The sequence below is a fragment of the Xiphophorus couchianus genome, chromosome 20, assembly GCF_001444195.1.
Source record: "Xiphophorus couchianus chromosome 20, X_couchianus-1.0, whole genome shotgun sequence".
In the NCBI taxonomy this organism is placed as follows: Eukaryota; Metazoa; Chordata; class Actinopteri; order Cyprinodontiformes; family Poeciliidae; genus Xiphophorus; species Xiphophorus couchianus.
The window spans coordinates 981,426-1,006,257 of NC_040247.1; the positions used below are offsets into that span (position 1 = coordinate 981,426).

The window sequence follows — 24,832 nt, forward strand, 5'->3', positions numbered from 1 at the left end:
CACATTTTCATGAAGCACTTATTATCCATCTATAAGAGGAGCCTTATTGTAAAGTGGTACACATTATACTTTTCTCAGTGTTTATTTTTTATTTTGACATCCTCAGTCTCCCATACATATGACCGTGGTTCTGTATTCTTGGTTTATTTGTGACCAGACCCACTGCATATAATAAGTAGTATTAAATGAATTAATAGGTACATCTATAGGATACTCTCCTTTTTATCTACTCAAAACTTTACATTTGTTAGTTTTTGAATTCTTTAAAATTAATGTTATTAAATGCATTTTTATCTTTGATAATTTATAGAAAACTGGAAATTGAAACTTTTATATATATTTAAAAGGAATCAAATTCTTAATGCAGTAATGAAATTTGGAAATCGAAATTAAAAACTAATTTTTTAAGCAACGTTTTTCTTTTTGTGTTAATTAAATCGTGAAATAATTTAAACTGATTTTGTGTTTTTCATATTTAAGGCTAACGAATTCATGATTTGATGCCAGACAGCTAAGCAAAAATATATATGAAATATTTTAAACAGAATTATTTCTGCATTTATTAATTTTAGATATATCTATTTGAGCCCTACCCTAACCCTAACCCTGGCGACCTGTCCAGGATGACCCCACCTGTTGCCCGAAACATTAGCTGGGGATAGGCAGCAGCACCTCCTGATCCCACTAGGGACAAGGGTGTTAGAAAATGGATGAATAGATGGATATTTATGTGATGCATACAGCTCCAGTTTTGATAAAATGTTCACACATATAACTATTTTTTTATGTTGAAATGTGGTACTTTTGGCTTTCCTTTAACCACCTAACCCATATATTTTAGGTTTGTGGATGCGTGACATGTTTAGATTTGAGCTCCAAATAATATGGACCGAAGCTTCCTTCCTTTAGCAGTAGCTTCATTTGGCCCACAGTTGCTCATCTCCATCCCAGATCCTGAGTGCAGCCGTGAGGACGGACCTGCTAAGAACAACAAGCTACAGCTAGGTAAGAAAACACCACAGTCACTAATGTTTTTACGTTCCAGATGTGTGTGTGTACGTGCGTGTGCTCGCGCGTGTGCATGTGTGTGTATGGGGACACAACTAAAAGGACGAACAGGAAGAAGAAATAATAGTTTCATGTAATTTTATTCCCATTATAATACATATTTGTTCCACGAACAGACTTGGATTAAAATAAGCTTGTCCAGTCTCCCATGGTTTTCCACTTCCTGTCTGTAACTTCTGACATTTTGGCACCTTCAGTGTTCCGTACATAATGACGGCAGCTGGGTGTCCTTGGGTCCCCTTTCACTCTGGAGCTTTCTCCCGCCTCTACCTCCGCTGAGCAGTTGTGATTGGCTAAGTGTCATAACATATTCCTTACGACGTGTGGTCTTGCGCTCTGATTGGTTGAAGTCTCCTGATCTCATTGGAGACTCCGCCTTGTCTCCCGGCAGAGGACAGGGCAAAGATGGCGGCGTCTCTGAGGTGTTTTCTTCGCTCCGGAAAGGTAGGGACATTCTCGGTGATGTTGAAGCTGTTTCCCGGTGACCGTCGGGGTGTCTAACGGCTCCTGTCTTCCCGCAGCGGGCTGTGCTGGTGGCGGTTCGGCGGGGGTTTCACAGCAGCTCCCCGGCCGCTGTTCAGGTCAGTCTGTTAGCAGCTAAGACATGACGGACTCGGTCTCGGTTCATGTTCAAAATTACTTTAACAATAAAATTAATATCGCAACATGAAGCAGAGGGTAAAAGATAATTCGTAAAACACCTTCTGACGTCAATTATTTTAAAATGGAGGAGCTATTCACGATAAATATGGAAACTAAATATTTTATTTTTATTTTTTACAGATGTTTCACTAAAAATAGTTTATGTAAGTAAAACTAAGAGAATAACTAGTTAAAAATAATCATAAACCCACTTTATACATCAGTTTTAATGAGCTGCCATGAAGGAAACACACGCTTACCTTTTTTACAATAAATAATTGTTGTTTTCTGGTGATTATTTTAGTTTTTTAATTATGTGTGAAATCTAGAAACATTAAATATTAAAATGACAATTTATTAATCCTTTAAAGCAGCAGTGAGCATTAAAGTGTGATTGTTGCTTAGGGTAAATTACTAATAACAAACTCTAAATATGATTTACCTTTTCTGTTGAAATTGATAACTGATGATAATCATTCGAACTAAATAATAAAATGCTACATTTGCCATTTTTACAATTTAATCTTGTGTTAATATTTATATTATCAAACTTTAATGAAAAAAATTACATATGGAAGTTTACTGAACGTTTCTCATGTTTCATTGATTATTCAGTTGACTGAAATAAACTGATTATTGAGTCTGGACCGGATTAAGAAAAGTGAGTCATTCTAATGAAAATAAAAATCCATTTCACACAGCATCAACATGTCTGATCGCTTTATTTACAGCCTCAATATTATTGTGATTTAATGGCATGGCCTTTCCGTGCTGCTCATTTTACTATTTCATTATTAAATATTATTACTAATGTGATGCTCAGCTGTGATTGGCTGCTTGTACAAACCTGTTTTAACCAAGCAGACGGAGCAGGACCTGCTGCTGGCAGAACTCTGTCCATTTTACAGAGAATATATCCTCATTTTGAACCATAGAGGATCAAAACATAAAGAGCTGATCTCTGATTAGTCGGGAACGCTGTGGTCTCCTGGCAGGTTACGGTCCGCGATGCGCTGAACCAGGCGATGGACGAGGAGCTGGAGCGCGACGAGCGCGTCTTCCTGCTGGGAGAGGAAGTGGCCCAGTACGATGGCGCCTACAAGGTGAGAGCCCAGCGGGTCAGAATCGTAAGGCCGGGTCAGAACTCTGAGCTTATTAAATTTATTTTTGCATCATTTTCTTTATCTTGATATGTCAGAAATGTATTCATATTCTTTTAAATTTATTTTGTATCTCCTGTTTTTTTTTTTTACTGAAGTTTGTTGATATAGTTTTAATTATTTTGTATTATTTTTTTATGTTGCTCCATCATCCATCAGAAGTTGCAGTGAGTTCATCAGAACCCTTTCTGGGCTCAGGGTGTGTAATGCGGTTCTGGTTCTGGTTTGTCTGCAGGTCAGCAGAGGTCTGTGGAAGAAATATGGCGACAAGCGGATCATCGACACTCCGATCTCAGAGGTGAGTCGTTAGCGCTCACTGAACATGCTCAGTGTAAGCCCCGCCCACCGGCTCATGTTGTGTCTCTGCCGCAGATGGGATTCGCCGGCATTGCCGTCGGAGCCGCCATGGTGAGTCCGGCCGCTGTCGCCATGTTGGTTCTGACTGGGTTCTGACGGGCTGTTTCCCTCCTCTAGGCCGGCCTCAGGCCCATCTGTGAGTTCATGACCTTTAACTTCTCCATGCAAGCCATCGACCAGGTCATCAATTCCGCCGCCAAGACCTACTACATGTCCGCCGGGCTGCAGTCGGTGCCCATCGTCTTCCGGGGGCCCAACGGTGCCTCGGCCGGCGTCGCCGCCCAGCACTCGCAGTGCTTCGCCGCCTGGTGGGCCTGAGGGGGTCTGTAGGTCGGATCCGGTCGGGTCAGACGCTGGTCTGATCTGAATGTCTCTCTGCAGGTACGCCCACTGCCCCGGCCTGAAGGTCGTCAGTCCCTGGAACTCCGAAGACGCCAAAGGCCTCCTGAAGGCCGCCATCAGAGACGACAACCCAGGTGAGACGCCGCCAAGATGGTGGTGAGGGCGATGAAGATGGTGGTGGTGATGAAGATGATGATGGTATCAGTAAGGCTCTCCAGTCCAGCAGAAATCTTTTTAGACAATAAAATCCAGACATTTTCTTCCAGCCGATCCAGGTCAGTAGATCCGGGTTCTGATCAGGGGGTTGAAGCCGATCCACCGGGATCAGGCTGGGTTAGAGTCTGCATGGGCGGCTCTAGACGGGGTAAGAGGAGCGGTCTCCTCTTTGTAGAGCGACTCGTCTGGTCTGATCGATCTGATCTGTTGCTCTGGTCTGAAACAATGTTTAACTCGTGTTTGCTCCGCCTGCAGTCGTATTCCTGGAGAACGAGCTGATGTACGGCGTTCCCTTCGAGGTGTCCGACGAGTCGCAGTCCAAAGACTTCACAATTCCCATCGGAAAGGCCAAAGTGGAACGGCAAGGTCAGTGAAGGTCACGTTGCAGGTCATCCTTCCAGTAAAAAGGCTTCATTCAGCTGACATCTCTCATTTCTTTAATAACTTTAACTTGTAGAACAGCGTTCATGTGGAAAAATCTGAAATTTGTTTCCAGTATTTTCCAGGTTTAGAAAATGATGCAATGGATTCAGCGATATGGACTCAGAATTTTATTGTGATATTTTGTGGCACCGTTATTGTGGTAACAATATTATTGCTTTATTCAACAGACTTGTGGTTCCCAAAGACATGATACACAACAACACATATAAAAATAAAAACTTGAATCTAATAAAAGACTTGCATACCAATGTTTCCACTGAGCCGATTGGTATCTTAGCGCATTGAGAGGGATGTGAAAACATTACAATAATACGTTTAATGAGCTGCACAAACGACATAAACTTGTATATCAAATTTCTCACAAGTACCTGGAATGTTCTGACATGTCTGTTACAGAACATCTCACTTGCACAGCTGAACCTGGTTTCTTAAGCAGAGTCATTATAAGCAACCTGAAGCTTCTGCATGCTAGCGCTTTTAAATTTACACCACAGAGGAGCTGCATACAAGGATAAGCTTTAAACAGACTTATTTTACCTCATCAGTGCACATATGAAATTTCCTCCCCAGAATGTTTTCCTGGGCGTTCAACATGAAACACTGCTGATAAATATCATCATCATCATCATCATCACAGAGCTGGTCTGATTTAGTGACCCAGGTATTTAGTTTTGGAACAAACATTTAACTTTTGCCCTGACAGAAAAAAATCAGGGAAACAAAGTTGTTTGTCTGCTTTAGTCCTACATACTAGTACAACCGTTTTCTTAGCATTATCCTGCACATCAAATCTCAGCCCATAATCAGAGCAGATATTCAGTAACTGCTGAAAACCAGCACGGCTGGGTCAGAGGTCAGCCAGGTCATCAGCTTACGTAAAGTGATTGACCAGAGTGTCACCGATCATACATCCAGTTTACAGAGGTTCATTTCTTTTGACGGGTCGTCCAGGTGCAAGTTAAACAGGGCAGGTGGAAGAAGCCCAGCGTTCCTCACACCAAAGGAAGCAGAGATGTTATTGCACCATTTTACATGCATTTTCTGGTTGGAATACCAGTAAACTAATAATATCTGGAACACCTCTGTTTTAATTTGTCAAATAACTTGTAGTGATTGACATGATCAAAGGCCTTGGAGGCATCAATAAACACAATTAACACAGATACATTTTTCTTAGATATGCTCTTGCTGCCTCTTTCAGGCCGTAAATACAGAAATCAGTTCCCAGCTTGCTTCGAAACCAAACTTATTATCTGTTGTACTAATAAACTGATTGAGAAAATGTGTTTCATATATTCTGACAGAGTGGTTGGTTTGAATCCAACAGAAAATGGAAAGCTTGTAAGATGATCTCAAACCATCAAACTCCAACCTGTTTTTTTAAGTGCAGAAAAGCGGTTTCTGTTGCTGCTTTTCTAGACTGAAAACAGGTTTGTTTGTTTTTTTGCCCCTCCAGGGGGTCTTTTTGTGGCTCTAGTGTCCCTTATATAACGGTAGGCTGACAGGAAACAGGGAAGGAGAGGGGGGAAGACATGCGGCAAATGTCGTCGGGTCCGGGAGTCGAACCCGCGACGGCCGCGTCGAGGACTGAAGGCCTCCAAATATGGGTCGTGCTAACCGCTACGCCACCACGGCACGCCCCTGAAAACAGGTTCAACATTTAATAAAAGGAAAACAGGAAATCCGCTGTTTCTGACTGTCTGATTCTGTTCTCTGACTGATCATAGCTGCATTTCTAGTTTTAAAAATCACAAAAGCTTATTTTTACATGTTCATAATCAAGAAAAGAGGATTTTCTTCTCACTGCTGACCGTCTGATAAACACCTCAGTTTTCTGGAACAAGAGTTAAGTTGGTCCTTAAAGGGGACCCATTATGTAAAATTAACTTTTTGAATGTTTTTGTTCTTTCTTTGGCCTCAGTTGCTTTTAAAAACAACCTAAGGACTTAAAAAAATACCCACCTATTTTTGGCAATAAGTTCATGTTTTTTTTGGTGTCTGGAAAATGAGCCACTTCAAAAACCTCCTGATTAAGTCATTTTCAGAGGGCACTACACTGTTACCTAGCAACCCATTACCTAGCAACCCCAGCTGAGTTTAACCCTTCACCTAGCATCCCAAGCAGAAATCCAGCATGTTTGGTCAGCTGGTTATTCCACTGTATGTTCTGTACAATGGCAAAGACAAGTGTCACTTGCTACATACCTGTTTGTTATGCAGGAGGCTCTACTAATGCTTTTCAGTGACCTATGATTGTATAATTGCACATCTGTTTGCAGCCATTTTCAGTGAGAATGCAAATGTTGAGCTGGGGGGCGTGGCCAGCAGCAGTTTGGATTTAAAGTGACAGGACGCCCTAAAACAGCTCAGTACAGGCAGAACTGAGCAGACTAAAATCTCATTATCTAAAAATAATTTTGTGCAAAACATGTAATTAACATATTTTGTAGCGCAAAGACCTATCCTAACCTGGACCCGGTTCTGGACGGACGCTTCAGAGCAGAAACCAGGATTGTGAATCTTTGTTTTGTTCAGTAACATTGTTTTGTTATGTTTTGTTCAGTCATAACAAAACAAAGATTTATGAACTGGGTTCAAACCCAGTTCTTCATTTATGATCCAGAAGATTAAAACCTCAGAGCAGCAGAACCGGCCGGCTGATCTCCTCCGTTCCTCCTCTGAAGGTTCTGAAGGTTTTCTCCTCTTCGTCTCTCTTCAGGGAGCCACATCACGCTGGTTTCCCACTCCCGCTTCGTCGGCCATTGCCTGGACGCCGCCGCCGTCCTCGCCAAGGAGGGAGTCGACTGCGAGGTGAGAGCCGCCTGTCGGTTCTGGCCCGGTGGGGTTCTGGGCCGGTGGGGTTCTGGGCTGGCCCTTTGACAGCTGATGTTTTCCAGGTGATCAACCTGCGGACCATCCGGCCCATGGACGTGGAGTGCATCGAGGGCAGCGTGATGAAGACCAACCACCTGGTGACAGTGGAGGGCGGCTGGCCACAGTTCGGCGTCGGAGCCGAGATCTGCGCCCGCATCATGGAAGGTGACAAGAAACCACCGAACTGAGAAGTTTTTAGGTTTAGAAAGTTTAGATTCCTGAATCTCTAGGTTGAACCAGACCAGCCCGGCGACCTTTGACCCCTGTTGTTACAAAATAAAATAGGTCCACAGCCACAAAACAGATTTTCTTTTGTTAGATTACATTTTACGACATAATTGAATAATTTATTGACAAAGGAAATAAACTATTTTATAATGAGGAGTTCTTTCCTTAAAGCTGAAGTCTGTAACTTTTATAACAAATGTTTGTTTACATATTTGTTAAAACTGAAAAGAAATTGATCTCCTCCACCTCTTCCCTGAGCTACGATAGCAGTCTGAAGAAATGCACCAAAAACAACCAATCAGAGCCAGGAGGAAGGCTTTAGTGTTGTCAATCATCCTCATGTACTCAATGCTAAATCTGCTAATGGTGGAAAACCAGTTACTGATACTGGAAAACCGTTTAGCTGCCGTTATTGGTGGCTATGCTAACTACGAGCCTTAGCATTCACAACAGTTAAAGTCGTCGTGTTTTTAGGCTTTTCTCATGCTTTCAATATAATTTGTTATTTAATTATTGAAATAAAATAAAAAAACAACAAGATTTCGAACTCCCAGTTCAGTTCTCTGGTCTCCTCCCAGTTTATCTCCCAGGAACCAGTCCAGTCGGGACCTGTCGTCCTCTCTGAAACTTTGCCCCCCTGTTGTCTTCTTCAGGTCCTGCCTTCAACTTCCTGGACGCCCCGGTTACCAGGGTAACGGGCGTGGACATCCCCATGCCTTACGCTAAGATCCTGGAGGAGAACAGCCTGCCGCAGGTCAAAGACATCATCTTCTCCGTTAAGAAGACGCTCAACGTCTGAAATCTCCCTCCTGATTGGATCGTTCCCACCACGGACTCGGAGACTCCGCCTCCCACTTCCTCCCCTTCAGAATAAAAGCATCTCTCCGTTTGGGACCAGACTGCAGAGCCAATCAGATTTCTTTCTATTTAAAACGAGTTTTAAAGTTTTCCGAGTTCCAAGAACTTTGTTCCAGAATCTCTGTTCTCCAGCTCTACCGTCTCACACCCTGACCTTTGACCTCTGGCTGCGTCGGCCCACAGGAAAGCGCTGCTGGAAGCTGGTGATATTTATCGTAGCTGCAGCAGCTGATTGGATGTTTCTGTAGCTGTTACACAATAAAATCCTGCTGGTTCTGCTCCTTATTCAGAACAGAACTGGTTCTGGTTGGTTCTGTTTGTAAAGGGCTTGTAAACTCTTTGTGAATAACAAGGTTCTGATGGCTGACAGAGTCACAACATGTAGCATCATACACTAGGCTACATGTCTGTCTGAGCTGGCAGATAAAAGCTACATTAACTAAGCTAATGTTGCTAGTTCAGCAGCAAGTACTATAGTAAATATCACTAATATTTATCTTAGTATTACACAGATAGGTAGAGGTCTCAAAAATGATCAACTAATAGTTTTAATGTACTTGTATTGTTTAGACCTAAGGAATAAGGAAATCTAGTTCTAAGCTTGTGGCTTGTCATGGGAACTCCATATCAATTGTCATGACACTTAATAATGGCTACCTACCAAGATGGCTGTCAGCTGCAAAGTACAAAGTATGACAACACATGAAAACAATGTATTGGCCTCTAGAGGTCTACAAAGGTCATCTATGTCTAATCATCTGACACAAAATCATGTTGATTTGATCGAAGTCAGAGGTAAGGCTTTCCAAGAAAAAAGTGACTTCCTGTTGTGAGGGGGCGGGGCTTAGATGACCTCATAATATGACTACATAGTTTTGTCTGGCATCCAACATGGCTGACTTGTACCAAGGTTGGTGCAATTTGGTCTTTCTATATGAAAGTTAAAGTTTCAACATTAGGCCCCTTTAACATGCACTAAAACTCAAACTTTTGATAACTTTGATCCCCTGATGGTTTGATAAAGAATAACATGCTTGAAAAGTCAGAAATAACCCAAAATGGCCGACTTCCTGTTGGGTTTAGGGTATATCTCTAACAGAGTTTTTTTCTTGTGTCTGAGGGTTCAACCTCTGTGACAGATCAGCTCTCAACAATTTAGCAGTTGGACTAGCTCACATTAGGGGGCGCTGTGGAACCATTTGGCCACACAACATTTTCAATTCCAAAAAAATACTAACATTTCAATCGAGCACAAGTTTGATGAGTTTTATTTTATTTCTCTTTTCAGAAGCAAAAATACTTTTAATTAAAATGAGGAGATTCAAGCGTTCTGATCCCGGGAGTTCAGGAGCGCCGCCCCAAAGCGACGAGGCGCTCAGAATGAAGAACCGGAACCAACAGATATGAAAAATCATGGTGAATTTATGGAAAATTATTTCCTCAGCAGTTTTAAACAGGAAGGAAGCGGACAGAGGTAGGAGGCAGGATATAGGACACAGGAAAGGAAAGGAGGAGGTTTAAGGAGCTTAGGAAACAAGGAGATGCAGAAGGGAGAACCCAAGGACGAAAGGAAGACGACTAGGGAACATCAGAAGGAAGAAAGATGAGGAATCATCTAGAGGAAGGAAGGACACAAGGAAATATCTGGAGAAAGGAGACTAGGGAACATAAGGAAGGAGACTAGAGAACATCAGAAGGAAGGAGGCATTTAAAGTCATTTCCCTCATTTATTCATCCAGACTGAAAGAATGGGGTTGAACCTGACCTTTGACCTTCCTGAACTCCTGTCAGGCTGAAGTTGGTCCCACAGGTGGATGAGGCTAGTGAACCTTAACTTTTGACCTTTGTGTTGAGGAGCCAATAAAAAGCTTCAGATCAACACGCATCACTTTATTGTCCTCATAAAAAGTTACAGACGTTAGAACTGTAAACATTCACCAGCTGACCTCTGACCTCAGGAAGGACCAGAGGCTTCTTCAGGTAGAGGAAGGAGACCATCATCAGGGCCCCTCTCAGTTTTCCCTCCAGCTGCTGGACTACAGTTCCCAGAATTCCTTTTAATTACTAAGTGGGCGGGGCTTAGCATGTGCTAGGGAGCTGATAGGTCGGATCGTCCCACCTCTGAGGTTCCCTTCAGCAGGCCCAGCCGGACCACCACCACCTTCTTCTTCTTCTGCTCCAGCTCCTCTTCATCCTCCTCCTCGTCCTCCTCGTCCTCCTCTCTCTCTTTTCGCTCGCCCCGCCGCTCCTTCCTCTTCTCCCTCCTCATCTTCCTCGCCCTCTTCCTCCTCCTCCGCTCCTCTTTCTCTATCAAAGCCACATCCTCCTCTTCCTCCTGCAGTCCATCCTGAACTTCTTCCTGCTCCACTTCCTCTTCCACTGCCATCACCATCTCCTCCTCCTGCTCCTCTTCCTCATCTTCCTCTTCATCCTCCTCCTCCTCCTCCTCCTCTTCCTCGTCTGTTGTCTCTTCCTCCATTTCATCCTTGATCTGCTCGTGTTTCAGGATCAGACCCGGATCCCCGTCCTGTTTCAGAAAAACACAGTTAGAACGGCGCCCCATGTGGCCAAAAAAGGAACAACAAAAACATTCACTGAGCTGATCTTGAGGAAGGAATCTGACCTTTCACCTCTGCGACCTCTGGTTCAAGGTTTGAAAGTTTTATTTTTATCTGAACATTAACAAATAAATTTGTGCCTTTGTTTGCAAGCTACAAGCTTTTTTTCCATAACTTACTACAATTACCCAGTCAGACTGCAACAGTTTTCAGTCAGAGGCCTGCTTGGATAGAGACTGACTGCTACTGGAGCGTCACCGTCTAAAACGACTGAGGAGCCTTGGAGGATCTGAGTTGCAATATTTAATTTCTCTTTGTGATAGATAAATTAATTGATTTGATTGATCAGCTCTTCAGGATTTTCCTTACTGGAGCTCAAATCATTTAAACTGGGATCTCTGGGATTTTACTGGTTTCAGCTAAAAGAAAGAATCTTAAAACTGCAGTATGTAAGTTTTATAAAAAAATATATCTTTTACCTATTTGTTAAAAATATCACTATGTCGGGACAGTTTAGTATGAAACAGATACCAAGGAAGGCTGCTGGACCTGACGGCGTCCCTGGACGTGTCCTGAAAGACTGCGCCGATCAGCTGGCTGGAGTCTTCACCAGGATCTTCAACCAGTCCCTAGCCCTGTCTACAGTCCCATCCTGCCTGAAATCTTCCACCGTAGTCCCCATACCCAAGAAACCTCACATCTCCTGCCTCAACGACTACCGGCCAGTGGCACTAACCCCTGTGGTGATGAAGTGTTTTGAAAAACTGGTCCGGGGTCACATCACAGCACTTCTCCCTCCTGGCTTTGACCACCACCAGTTCGCCTACAGAGCCAACAGATCCACAGAGGACGCTGTGATCACGGCCCTCCATGCTGCTCTGTCACATTTGGAGCAGCAGGGGAGCTATGTGCAGATGCTCTTTGTAGACTACAGCTCTGCTTTTAATACCATCCTCCCTCACAGACTGGTGGACAAACTGGGGGACCTGGGCCTCCCTCACTCCACCTGCATGTGGATCCTGAGCTTCCTGACCAACCGACAGCAGAGAGTTAGGGTGGGAAAACATACATCCACTGCCCTCAGCCTTAGTACTGGCTCTCCACAGGACTGTGTGCTGAGCCCCCTGCTCTATTGTCTGTACACATACGACTGCACCTCTGCCCACCACAGCAACACCATCATCAAGTTTGCTGATGACACCACAGTGGTGGGGCTCATCTCAGGAGGCGACGAGTCCGCCTTCAGGGGTGAGGTGGAACGGCTGTTGGTGTGGTGCAGGGAGAACAATCTGCTCCTCAAAACTCAAAGACTACAGAACTCATAATAGATTACAGGAGGAATAAAACGGACATTACACCACTAACCATTGGGGGAAAATGTGTGGAGAGGGTAGCTGATTTCCGTTTCCTGGGGGTCCACATTGAACAGGGCCTCACATGGAACATGAACACCTTGGAGCTGATAAAAAAGGCCCAGCAAAGACTGAACTTCCTGAGGGTTCTCAGGAGGAACAGCATCAAGGAGAAGCTGCTGGTGTCCTTCTACAAGTGCTCCATAGAGAGCATACTGACCTACTGTATCTGCGTCTGGTATAACAGCAGCACTACGGCTCAAAGGAAAGCTCTCCAAAGGGTTGTGAATACAGCCCAAAAAATCATTGGCTGCCCTCTCCCCTCACTGGAGGGCCTGCACAGCGACCGCTGTCTAAGAAAAGCACAACACATCACAAAGGACACTTCTCACCCCGGACCTTCTCTGTTCACACTGCTGCCTTCAGGCAGAAGATACAGAGCAACCAGAACCAGAACCAACCGTCTCAGAGACAGTTTCTACCCGATAGCAATAACAAAACTAAATGCAATCAAAAACATCCATTAATCATCATGAATGATGGATGTGAGAATGTGGCTGTTCTGATTTAGTGTTTTTTTTTTTTTGCCAGTTTGTTGATTCTTGCGTTGTGTGTGAATTGTGAGACAGTTATTTTTTGTTTTTGGGCATATGCACCGACTGATGGCACCCTTTGAATTTCGTTGTCCTTCTGACAATGACAATAAAGATTTATCTTATCTTATAATCTTTGAAAAACAAATGTTCCCAGCACCAACTAGAAACAACCAATCAGAGCCAGGAGGCGGACCTTAGTGCTGTCAATCACAACATGCTAGCTGCAGTTAATAGATCCTGTTGTAAATGCTGAAGCTAGTTAGCATTTACAGTTAGGATACACAGTTTTCTTATAACCATAAGTTTTTTCTGTGCTGTTAGAGTACATGAGGGTGATTGACAGCACTAAAACCCGCCTCCTGGCTTTGATTGGTTGTTTTTGGTTGAGAGCGGTGCATTTCTCATAAACTGTCACAACATGGCAACAGTTTCAGCAAATATAAACCATGTTTTTATTCATTTCAGTTAAGAAAAACATTTTCTCAGATTCAATTTTCATTATTTCATTAGTTTTAGTTAATCTTGGTTCCGATCCGGCCCAAACTCACCAGGTCTTTGCCGTTGCACAGCCGGTGCACCAGCAACCGGACCGTGTCCTTGTTCTGGCACAGCCCCATGGTGTTGAGCGCGTCCAGGACGGAGCCAGTGCAGCCCTGCAGCCGGAGCTCCGCCCCCAGCGCCGCCTGCAGGAAGTTGTTCCTCCAGATGTTCCTGGTGAAAAGCGGGATGGCGAGCGCCACCACTGCGCGGCGCTCCAGCAGCGTGATGGCCTGATCCTCCGTCAGCTGGCTGCTAAACAGGAAACAGACAGGAAACAAGCGCTCAGAACCAGAACTACGAACTGGACCGGGTCGGGTCGGGCGGCGGGACTCACTGGCTGCTCCGGTACAGTGTGTTGATGTCGGGGAACATGGCGCGCAGACAGGCGGTGACCAGCGGCGCGTTCTGCTGGGCCCAGCCCAGGCAGTGCCGCCACGGGAAGGACGACAGCGGCTTCCGGTCCGACACCTTCTGCTGGAAGGGACTGTCCGTCCGCCGGGCCAGAACCTTCATCTGCAGACACAATGAGGTACAAATCCAAAATCCAACATAGAAACTTATATTTCAGGTTTTGAAATGCAGTTTGTAACTTTTGTATTTGCCATATTTTTTACATATTTGTTCTAACTAGGAGTCAACAGTTATTCTCTGTTGATAAATATCATTTATTATTTATCGTGATAAATTTCATTTAAAGACTGTCCGTATTGTCAGGGTTTATAGTTTTACTACACAGAGGGTTGAAGTTTAGTGATAAAAGTCACTAAGCTACAACCCTGATAAAAATTAGAGATGGAAGATAACCTGAGGGCCTCAGGGGCCACCTAACGTTTTCACACAGTTTCTTTACATATTCGGCCCACGATGTTTTCTAAACATCAGATCAAAAGACTAATTAATAGATCCATAAACACAAAAGCGAATGATATAATTTCAGTAGGTTTTAGTTAGTTCCAGTTAGTTATAGTTTTTCATATTTTATTATCATTTTGATTTATTTCAGTTAAAAATGTTTTCCTAATTTCAGTTTTCGTCATTTTGTTCGGCTTAGTTAACCTTAGCATGCTAGCGACATGAAGAGAACTGCACTGTTAGTGAATCAGCGCCACCAGTGGTGAGGCCCAGTACTGCACTGCCTCACCCCAGACTACTTCCATGCATTTCAACAGGAAATGCGTAAATTCGGCGATTTTGACCATAAAATATTATCACCGATGAACCGCCCAGACCCGGAGACTCACCTCGGTCCGCAGCTGCTTGCTCCAGAACTCCAGCATGGGCTTCCGGGCGCCTTTGGACGACCAGAGCATCTGCAGCGCCGCCTTGTAGCTGGACTTGCTAACCAGCAGCGCCGCTTTGCTCTTCTTGCCCATCCTGCGGCCTGGTACCGGCGACACCTTCACCTGCGAACAGAACCAAACCTGCTGAACCAGCCAACACCTGGAGGTTCACCGATCAGACTGAAGGGAGAATAAACTACCGCTGCTGGAGACATGGAGGTTAATCTGAGGGTCTCAGGGGTGCACTAACTTTTTGTCACATTGGCTGATTGTTATTTAATTTGATTTACTTATGAAGTCTGAATGTTATGCTCTATTTTTGTGAGTTTTTATTTAGTTTTTACTTAAGAGAATTTTATGATGCTTTGTTAGCACCTTTTAATTTTGGTTTTGCCCTCAAAAAGGAGAGACTTCCTGGTAAAAATATTGATTGGGCTGAACAGTTGCTTTTTTGTAAAGGAATTAGTTCATCATAAATCTATAGATTAAAAATTAATTTAAAGGGGCAGTATTATGAGTTTTCCATTTTATAGCATAATCAAGTAACTAATTGTACCTCCTGATTTAATGTCTTGACGTTGGGTCTCTGTCTCTTTAAAAACTCCTGCTCTTTCTGAAACTCCGCCTACAGGAAGTCATCTTAACATCATTCCTCTAATAACCTTACCCTGTTTTTGAGAAGTGCTAATTGCTGCTGGCTAGTCTGAAGGAGCTAAGTGGATTAGTGCTCTGTCCAACCAGGCATTTTACAGCTGAATGGTTGCCATGGAGATTAAAGGATTTAGTAAACATGAATATAAAAATCAAGGCAACACTCCAGGTATGTTTTGAATGAGGGAACAACATTATAACATGATATAAAGCTAAAAAAAAGTCAATTTTATTTAACTTTAAGAATTGCTGTGGAAAATCCAATCTGATTTTGTTCTCAGTATAAGAACAGGATCAGCTCAGTTTTAGAAATAAGGTCATTTGGCTGCTGAAAGTCTCTCATTTGACAAAGTTGCAATGATTATAAAAGTTTGGTTAATAAAACAGAAACTTTATTTTCATGCGTTTTTCCAATTTTGTCTCTCCACGCTTTCTGGAACTGCAGTCAAAAGGCCGGTCTCCTGGTACCAGTTCCATATGTCCCTTCCGGTCTGGCGGTACCAATACGCACCTTCCGGTACTGATTCTATAAGCACCTTCCATTCTGAAGGTACCGGTTCCACTCGCACCTTCCGGTCTACAGGTTCTATTGTACCGGTTCTATACACACCTTTCGGTCTGAATGTACCGCTGCTGGTACCGGTTCTATACGTACCTTCCTGACCTCGGGCGGCTTGACCCACAGCGAGCGCTTCCCGCTCTGTTTGCGCTTGCCCTTGGTTCGGATGATCTGGGCGCAGGTTTCACACAGGAAGGACTTTTCGTGGACCTCGGAGTCCGGGAAGACCCAGCGGACGGTGTCCGGGGTAGTGAAGGTGTACACCGCCCTGCGGTTCAGGGAGCGGCCCTGCCGCTGGAACAGCAGCCTGCAGCAGCAGCAGTTCCGGTCTTCCGGCCGTCTGGACCGCCGCGAACCGCCGCGCGGTACCGCCTCAGCGCAGCTCACAGCGGGCTCGTCCTCGGTGTGAGGGTTCGGTTCGGTGCCTCCGGGGCAGTCCACTTCTGCACCGAGGACAGGTTCTGGGAGCTCCAACTGCGGGGGTTCGGAGGGCTGTAGCGTTCCGCCTGCCTCAGGTTCGGTTGTGTCCGCGGTGTGTGCGTAATCATGCTCGTTGGATTCAACTGCAGGTTCGGTTCCGCCTGCTACTACTGGGTTCTCAGACTCCATGGCTGAGGGCGTTCTCCGGTTCGGAGCAGACTCTGTGCGTGCCTGCGGTAACCTGCAGCTCCAGAGAAGTGGGTCAGAACCAGAACCTAGCCCAGAATTCTGCAGAATGAGGCGATGTAGAAGATAGAAACGTTTTACCGCGATGAGCTGCAGAAACAGGAAGTAAACTCAGATAAACAAAACCTCATCCGCCTCCACACACCGCAGCAGGCGCCCCCGCGCGGTGGTAGGCCAGAACTGCAGGTCATCTGAAGAAAAACTGGCTATTTAAAGGGAAACATTTTGTGTTTTCTAGGCACATAGTGGCATTTTATAGCACAACATTGTTATTGTAAAAGTGCTGTATATATCATATAAAACTTAAAAGATTCAATCCATCAATCATTTGTGTATATTTCAACAAGAAGGCAGTTCAAAGTGTTCAAAGTGACATCATAAAAACACAAAAATAAAAAGTCAGTAAACATGCAGTCATCAATTGAGAAACCAACCAACATCACAGGTGACATTATAATCAATTTTCATCAAATAGGTTGAAAGAAATTTTACTTCCTGATCTAATGCCTTTAAATTGGGCATCTGTCTCTTCAAAAACTTCTGCTCTTTCTGAAACTCTCCCTTTAGAAAGTCACTACAACATGGCTCCTTTATTAACCTTTTAACAGCATTTTAGCAGCATTTCACTGAGAAATATCTCCTATAATGAGCTCAGCTGATGTGCAGTTCTGCCAGGTGTTTGCTAATTGCTGCTGGCTAGTCTGAAGGAGCTCCTCTGTGAGGCAGAAGCTAAGACGCATGGAAGAATCAAAGGAACACTCCAAGTAGGTCTTTAACGAGGGAGTAACATAACATGATGTAAAGCTTTGTTTAATATTTAATAATTTGTTTAATATCTAATTTGGTGACAATTGGTGACCTTTGTCACCGATTCTGTTCATCACTTTCATGGACAGAATTTCTAGACCAGCCAAGGTGTTGAGGGGATCCGATTTGGTGGCCTCAGGATCTCATCTCTGCTTTTCGCAGACGATGTGGTCCTTTTGGCTTCATCAGATCGTGATCTGCAGCTCTCGCTGGATCGGTTCGCAGCCGAGTGTGAAGCGGCCGGGATGGGGATCAGTGCCTCCAAATCCGAGGCCATGGTCTTGAGCCGGAAAAGGGTAGAGTGCCTTCTCCGGGTCAGGGGGGGTGTCCTGCCCCAAGTGGAGGAGTTTAAGTATCTCGGGATCTTGTTCACGAATGGGGGAAGAAGGGAGCGGGAGATCGACAGGCGGATTGGCGCAGCGTCTGCTGTCAAGCGGGCGCTGTACCGGTCCGTCGTGGTGAAGAGAGAGCTGAGCCAAAAAGCGAAGCTCTCGATTTACCGGTCGATCTACGTTCCCACCCTCATCTATGGTCATGAGCTTTGGGTCATGACCGAAAGAACGAGATCGCGGATACAAGCGGCAGAAATGGGTTTCCTCCGTAGGGTGGCTGGGCTCTCCCTTAGAGATAGGGTGAGAAGCTCAGTCATCCGGGAGGGACTCAGAGTAGAGCCGCTGCTCCTTCACATCGAGAGGAGCCAGTTGAGGTGGCTCGGGCATCTGGTCAGGATGCCTCCTGGACGCCTCCCTGGTGAGGTGTTCCGGGCACGTCCCACCAGGAGGAGGCCCTGGGGAAGACCCAGGACACGCTGGAGGGACTATGTCTCTCGGCTGGCCTGGGAACGCCTCGGGATTCCCCCGGAAGAGCTGGAAGAAGTGGCCGGGGAGAGGGAAGTCTGGGCCTCCCTTCTGAAGCTGCTACCCCCGCGACCCGACCTCGGATAAGCGGAAGAAGATGGATGGATGGATGGATGGATCTAATTTGGTTTGTTTCCAGTGGCTGTTCAAAGACATGAATTTGGTTCAACCAACTTTTACTTTGTAGGTTTTATTTTGGCGAGCCTTACCGGAAGTGGCGTCCGCAGGGGAAAAAGGATGTAAACAAATCTGTGTGTCATCAGCTTTTAACCTGCTGTAACATACCAGTACATCTGGGAGTTAACTGGATGCTTCAGATAGGATCCGACAGGATTTTTATTCATTTTTAAAAGTTTAATTTTGAATCGATGCTAAGAGCTGCTAACTGTTAGCTCTCTGCTTCATTTAATTGGCTGATTCCACCGCAAAGGTTATAAATATGAAAATTTGAGGAGACTAAAGAAAAAGATTCGATGTAGAGGAAGAGGAAAAAGAAGAACATTTTTTATCATCACAAAGAAAATTTACGCTTTTTGTTCTCCTTCAGTGTCAGAAACTTATAAGAAAAGCTTCATATTTACAAATATCTCGGTTATAAATCCTTTAAACATCTCCAGAAGGGATCAGTCCATCTTCCATCCATCCATCTTCCATCCATCCATCTTCCATCCATCCATCTTCCATCCATCCATCATCCATCCATCCATCCATCTTCCATCCATCCATCTTCCATCCATCCATCATCCATCCATCCATCCATCTTCCATCCATCCATCTTCCATCCATCCATCTTCCATCCATCCATCTTCCATCCATCCATCATCCATCCATCCATCCATCTTCCATCCATCCATCTTCCATCCATCCATCATCCATCCATCCATCCATCTTCCATCCATCCATCTTCCATCCATCCATCTTCCATCCATCCATCATCCATCCATCCATCCATCTTCCATCCATCCATCTTCCATCCATCCATCTTCCATCCATCCATCATCCATCCATCCATCTTCCATCCAACCATCTTCCATCCATCCATCTTCCATCCATCCATCCATCCATCCATCTTCCATCCATCCATCATCCATCCATCCATCTTCCATCCATCCATCATCCATCCATCCATCATCCATCCATCCATCATCCATCCATCCATCATCCATCCATCCATCTTCCATCCATCCATCTTCCATCCATCCATCATCCATCCATCCATCTTCCATCCATCCATCATCCATCCATCCATCTTCCATCCATCCATCCATCCATCCATCCATCTTCCATCCATCCATCTTTCATCCATCCATCATCCATCCATCTATCTTCCATCCATCCATCTTCCATCCATCCATCTTCCATCCATCCATCATCCATCCATCCATCATCCATCCATCCATCCATCCATCTTCCATCCATCCATCCATCCATCTTCCATCCATCCATCCATCCATCCATCTTCCATCCATTCCTCCATCCATCCATCCCTCCATCCATCCATTTTCCATCCATCCATCCATCCATCCATCCACCCATCCATTTTCCATCCATCCATCCATCATCCATCCATCCATCCATCCATTATCTCTGGTTCCGCTGCATGTTTTAGAGTTTGTAATGAACTAAATCCTAGTTTTGACCCTTGACCCTTGGCTGTTGTCGGCTGTTCTGATGCTGGAGACCTGCTGGTTCTCCTGGTTTCATCAGATGAAGTCTCCCTCCTCTTCCTCACCAACCGACAGACATCTGTGGCCCAATCAGGGACTCGCCAGCTGGGGTTCTCCTTCTCCAATCAGGGTGGTTCCGCCAGCAGCCTGTTGCCACGGCAACCATCTCTCAAGACGTTCTGTTTCTCGTTGCAGGTGGAAACTCGGGAATGATGATGTTGTTGGCGCTGTGAACCGCGGAGGGAGCTGGTGGCAGGCGGCGGCAGATGGAGAATGGAGACCTGGGTCACATGGTGTGTGTGTCCACTTGACCCATCCAGTACAGCGGTTCTGTACCAACAATCTGGCTTTGCTGCTGAGCATGATTATAGTTTCTGGTTTTTCATTATTGTTTAGTTTTATCTGGTGTTGTCTAATTCAGTAAGTTTTAATTAGTTTTTACAGCGTGTTTGCTAGTTTGTAGAAAAATATTGTTGATATTAAACAAAATGTAAGATGGCAGAAACAGCGAGAAGAAGAAAGAACTGGCAGGTTGGTGTAGTGAGGAGAACAAGACGAAATAGAAAGGAGGAAACAACTATTTCACCTTTTGGTCATTCAGAGTTAAATAGCAAATTTGAAAAATTTTTTATTGATCAGCCTCAAATATTGAATAGAGTGAAGGGAACTGATACATAGATTACAGGATGACAAATTACAGGTGAGAATCTTTTGGCGGCTGTGTTTAAAGCACATCACTGAAAACCTTTTGGATAAACTTTCCACTTCTGAATGTTGTTTTTTGTTAATGTACCTTAAGAAGATTAAATTAATAGAGAGAATCAGTTTTTTGTTATAAAATCTGTGTAATATACAGTTAGTGTCTCGATTCAAACTCTATCGGAGTCGATTGAGGCAAAGCACATCTAAACGTTGCTTGCCAACTGTCATAAAAAAAGGAGACAGTTGCTGTTCCTCTTGTGTCCAGATGGGGGAGCCAGTGAGTCTGAACGTGGGCGGCTGTGTTTACAGCACGTCACTGTCCCGCTGAGGCGCCATGTTTAGAGGAGACCTGCCGACGGTCAAAGATTCCCGCGGGACCTACTTCATTCGTTGTTCCGGTGAGTTCGCGGGTTTCAGACGCTTTTTACACTCAGAAGGATCTCTGACAGCCTAGGTCTCATTAGCTAGTTCAGAAATTCAGAAAAGCCCCGATTATTAATTATAGACGTGATAAAGCCTGAAACAGCTACATTTCCACTGGGCCAGAACCAGTGAGCAGTAACAGAGCCAATGAGAGACTCCAGAACCAGTGAGAACCAGTGAGAGGCACAAGAACCAGTGAGAGGTACCAGAACCAGTGCAAGTTTCCACTACCAGTGAAAGATTCCAGAAACCGTGTAGAGTACCAGAACCAGTGAAAGGTTCCAGGTCCAGTGAGAGGGGATTGGGACTCATGCCGGGTTTTCTGAAAGTTGACAACTCACCCGGTCTAACCGGGTCTGACCCGGCTGCTGTGCAGAACCAGTCTAACCGGGTCTGACCCGCTGTCTCGTTTCAGCTACATCCTAAATTTCTTGCGCTCATCGGAGGTAACGCTGCCCTGCGGCTTCAAGGAGACGGCGCTGCTCCGTAAAGAGGCGCACTTCTACCAGATTGAGCCCCTGATCCAGTGCCTGGGAGACCCCAGGCCGTTGCTGCCATACCCGACCAACACCTACGAGGAAGTGGCGGAGCTGTCCAGCACCAGGAAGCTGTCCAAGTACTCCAACCCGGTGGCAGTCATCATCACCCAGCTCACATCCACTCTCATGTCTTTATTGTTATAATTATTATTGAGCTATTGATTTTCTTTTTATTGTCTTTACCTGCGGTTCTCTGCCGGAGGCTTTAACTGACCCAGATGTTTCCAGAAGATCCAAATCCTTTTGCCTTCAGTTGGGGGGAAAAAACTCACTGTGATGAAAAAATATCATGGGTTTCTTTTAATAAATAACATAAGACAGAAGAAAAATAGCTTAAATTGGTCAGAATTATTTATGTGTTTAATGTATTTATGTTTAAGTCAATCTTTTCTCCAATTTTCTGCCTGGGTTTTTTATTAAAAGACCTTCACTGGCCCCCATTCAGCCCTCCGTAGAAACCTCCTGGATACGCCCCTGCTCACCATCCCAAAGTATTCATTCAACATAAACATTAATATCCACGCACTGATAGCTTTAAATGTTTTAAATGTGACATTAAATTAAAACTCACTGAGTGCAGCGGCTCAGAGGCACATTGATGAATATGGTTATTAATTCAAACTCTTGCTGGTTCTGCTTCGCCTCCTGCACCGCTGAGCGCGTCCGTCAGAATGAGCCGGCAGAAATACAGAGACCTGTTGAGGAAAGCTGTTACCATGGAAACGGATTTACATCCTAGACAATGCAAAGTCTCTGCTCCAAGACCGACACGATTACTGCAGACTGTGGTCACAACGTCAGGTTACGGTTCCTGTGACATCAGCGCAATAATTTGTTACAGGGATTTTTTTTTCATTCTTTTCTTTCAGACCAGGACAGGAAAGACTTTAGAGGCTCACAGCGACAAGTAAAAAAAAGAAAAGAAAAATAGTACACAGTGAACCCTCGCTATAACGCGGTCGGTTCACCTTTCATGACCTCGCTGCTTCGCGGAGGTTTTTGTGCAGTTTTTTTTTTCACAGTGCATTGTGTTCTGCGTCCTGATTGGCTAAACAGTCTCCGTGCTTCTTCTCTACCTGTGTGTCAATAACGTTACGGTATTTAAATATAGTAATACAGCTTGGCAAAGTTTGGTAAATGTTTTTGCCCAGAAGAAACAAGAGCAACAACAACTATTGATAATAACTATATTCTTCTCCTGAAAAAACTCACCTGCACCTCAGGCCAGTAGAGAGCAGAGTCACAGTCAGAGGACAGAGAAATACGAGTCACAATTAGTCCTACTGTACTTCATATTGATGATTAAAATCATCATTTTACTGTAGTTATTTGTAAGAAAGCGTTCTGTTTGTTTAAAAAATGCTTAGGCCTGAAAACAGGTTTTGTTCTTTGGTTTCAGTATTTAATTATGCTGTATAATAATTGTAAAAAATAAAGGTACCTACTTCATGGATTTCGTCTATCACAGGTTCTTTTGGGAACGCAACACCCGCGATATATATATATATATATATATATATATATATATATATTAGGGTTATATAAGTTTCTCCTGCTCCTTTTTCCTGATGTTGCAGTCGCTTGGTATTGCTACATCTACCACAACGGCTTTCCTCTGTTGTTTATCCACTACGACAATGTCTGGTTGGTTCGCCATTACCATTTTGTCTGTCTGGATCTGGAAGTCCCACAGGATCTTAGCTCTGGCGTTCTCCGCCACCTTTGGGGGTGTTTCCCACTTTGATCTCGGGGTTTCCAGTCCATATTCTGCACAGATGTTTCTGTACACTATGCCTGCAACTTGGTTAGGGTGGTTAGGGTTAGGCTTGGTTAGGCTTTCCTTGTGACCTCATCGAGGTTGCCATTTGCTTATATATATATATATATATATATATATATATATATATATATATGGTATAATGGTAATGGTAATGGCGAACCAACCAGACATTGTCGTAGTGGATAAACAACAGAGGAAAGCCGTTGTGGTAGATGTAGCAATACCAAGCGACTGCAACATCAGGAAAAAGGAGCAGGAGAAACTAGAGAAATACCAGGGCCTCAGGGAGGAACTGGAGAGGGCCTGAAAGGTAAAGACCACAGTGGTGCCTGTGGTCATCGGGGCCCTCGGGGCAGTCACCCCCAAACTGGACCAATGGCTACAACAGATCCCAGGAACAACATCAGACATCTCAGTCCAGAAATGTGCAGTCCTTGGCACAGCCAAGATACTGCGCAGAACCCTCAAGCTCACAGGCCTCTGGTAGAGGACCCGAGCTCAGAGGATAAGAACCACCCGCGGTGGGTGAGAAGGGAATTTTTATATATATACAGTATACTGTATATATACAGTACAGACTAAAAGTTTGGACACACCTTCTAATTCAATGGGTTTTCTTTATTTTCATGACTATTTATAAGGCAAGAAATCCCACTTATTAACCTGACAGGACAGGTTGACCTATGAAGTGAAAACCATTTCAGGTTTCTACCTCTTGAAGCTCATCAAGAAAATGCAGAGTGTGTGCAAAGCAGTAATCACAGCAAAAGGTTGCTACTTTGAAGAAACTAGAATATAAGGGGTATTTTCAGTTGTTTTACACTTTTTTGTTTAGTGCATATTTCCACATGTTATTCATAGTTTTGATGCCTTCAGTGTGAATCTACAATGTCAATAGTCATGAAAATAAAGGAAACTCATTGAATTAAAAGGTGTGTCCAAACTTTTGGTCTGTAGAGTTTCCCTCCACATTCCTTCAACAGTTCTTTGGAAGGAGGAATGAGCAGATGTTCTGTTGGTTCTCCAGGTCCAGTCGGTGTTGGAGTCCGTCTCTAGCAGCTTCACCAACTGGGCCAAACACATGATGGACAGCAGAGACTTCCAGGTGTCCTTCATGTTTGGACCGTGTGACTACCAGCAGGAGGTCAGCCTGCGGGTCAACCTGGATCAGAAGCCGAGTCTCTCTGGTTCTGGACCAGGAACATGGAGGACATCTTTGTTTTTCAAAGCGGAGGCCGCTAGGTGGCGCTGTGGGGACCTTAGTAAGTTGGACGGGAATAAAAAGTAATCCCATGAATTTTTCATCATAATTGTTTTTGGTTTTTCAGTGTTTTTTATTTATTTTTATAAAATATAAGTTTAAATTTAAATATTATTTTTGATGCTCATTTTCTGACTAGCTGCTTTGCTTCTCAAGCTAGCAGATTATGTGTTGCCCAGAAATAATCCAGAAAAAATCACTTTTATGCAGGTTTGCTCTCATGAAATCAGAGAGAAATTACCAGCTTAAGAAGTTTCTGGACCATAAAACATCTTTTAAATACCTAAACTAAGATGTTACACTTCTGAAAGTACTCACTTTTAGTACTACTATTATTGGTTTCTGTTCAAGTTTTTTATTGCCCTCGACGGCACCAAGGGCAGCCCAACCTGGAGTTGGGTTCAG

The 24,832-nt window shown here is 44.3% G+C and overlaps 3 protein-coding genes across 4 annotated transcripts; 2 read left to right on the forward strand and 1 right to left on the reverse strand.

Moving 5' to 3' along the window:
* Nucleotides 1-1,353: 1,353 nt before the first annotated feature.
* On the forward strand, nucleotides 1,354-8,486 carry pdhb (pyruvate dehydrogenase E1 subunit beta). The gene is made up of 11 exons (XM_028002140.1): nucleotides 1,354-1,512; nucleotides 1,590-1,649; nucleotides 2,706-2,813; nucleotides 3,106-3,168; nucleotides 3,243-3,278; nucleotides 3,345-3,535; nucleotides 3,609-3,703; nucleotides 4,041-4,151; nucleotides 6,949-7,040; nucleotides 7,127-7,268; nucleotides 7,985-8,486. The coding sequence occupies exons 1-11, from the start codon at nucleotides 1,474-1,476 to the stop codon at nucleotides 8,128-8,130; spliced, it is 1,083 nt and encodes a 360-aa protein (XP_027857941.1). The 5' UTR covers nucleotides 1,354-1,473; the 3' UTR covers nucleotides 8,131-8,486.
* A 955-nt stretch (nucleotides 8,487-9,441) lies between these two features.
* LOC114135154 (bromo and FHA domain-containing protein DDB_G0267958-like) lies at nucleotides 9,442-16,998 on the reverse strand. Of its 2 annotated transcripts, none has more exons than XM_028002139.1 (5): nucleotides 15,822-16,998; nucleotides 14,477-14,638; nucleotides 13,570-13,748; nucleotides 13,244-13,484; nucleotides 9,442-10,716 (listed from the first exon to the last, which is right to left on the reverse strand). In XM_028002139.1, exons 1-5 carry the CDS (start codon nucleotides 16,332-16,334, stop codon nucleotides 10,279-10,281), a joined length of 1,533 nt encoding a protein of 510 aa, XP_027857940.1. In that variant the 5' UTR covers nucleotides 16,335-16,998; the 3' UTR covers nucleotides 9,442-10,278. The 2 variants fall into 2 exon arrangements, with proteins under 2 accessions (XP_027857940.1, XP_027857939.1); XM_028002138.1 differs by having other exon boundaries at nucleotides 13,244-13,487; nucleotides 15,822-16,996.
* Nucleotides 16,999-19,570: 2,572 nt separating this feature from the next.
* On the forward strand, nucleotides 19,571-24,468 carry kctd6a (potassium channel tetramerization domain containing 6a). The gene is given in 4 exon segments (XM_028001878.1): nucleotides 19,571-20,015; nucleotides 20,690-20,826; nucleotides 21,230-21,513; nucleotides 24,192-24,468. Coding segments are annotated over 4 exon segments (711 nt in total). The 5' UTR covers nucleotides 19,571-19,988; the 3' UTR covers nucleotides 24,455-24,468.
* The last annotated feature ends 364 nt before the right edge of the window (nucleotides 24,469-24,832 follow it).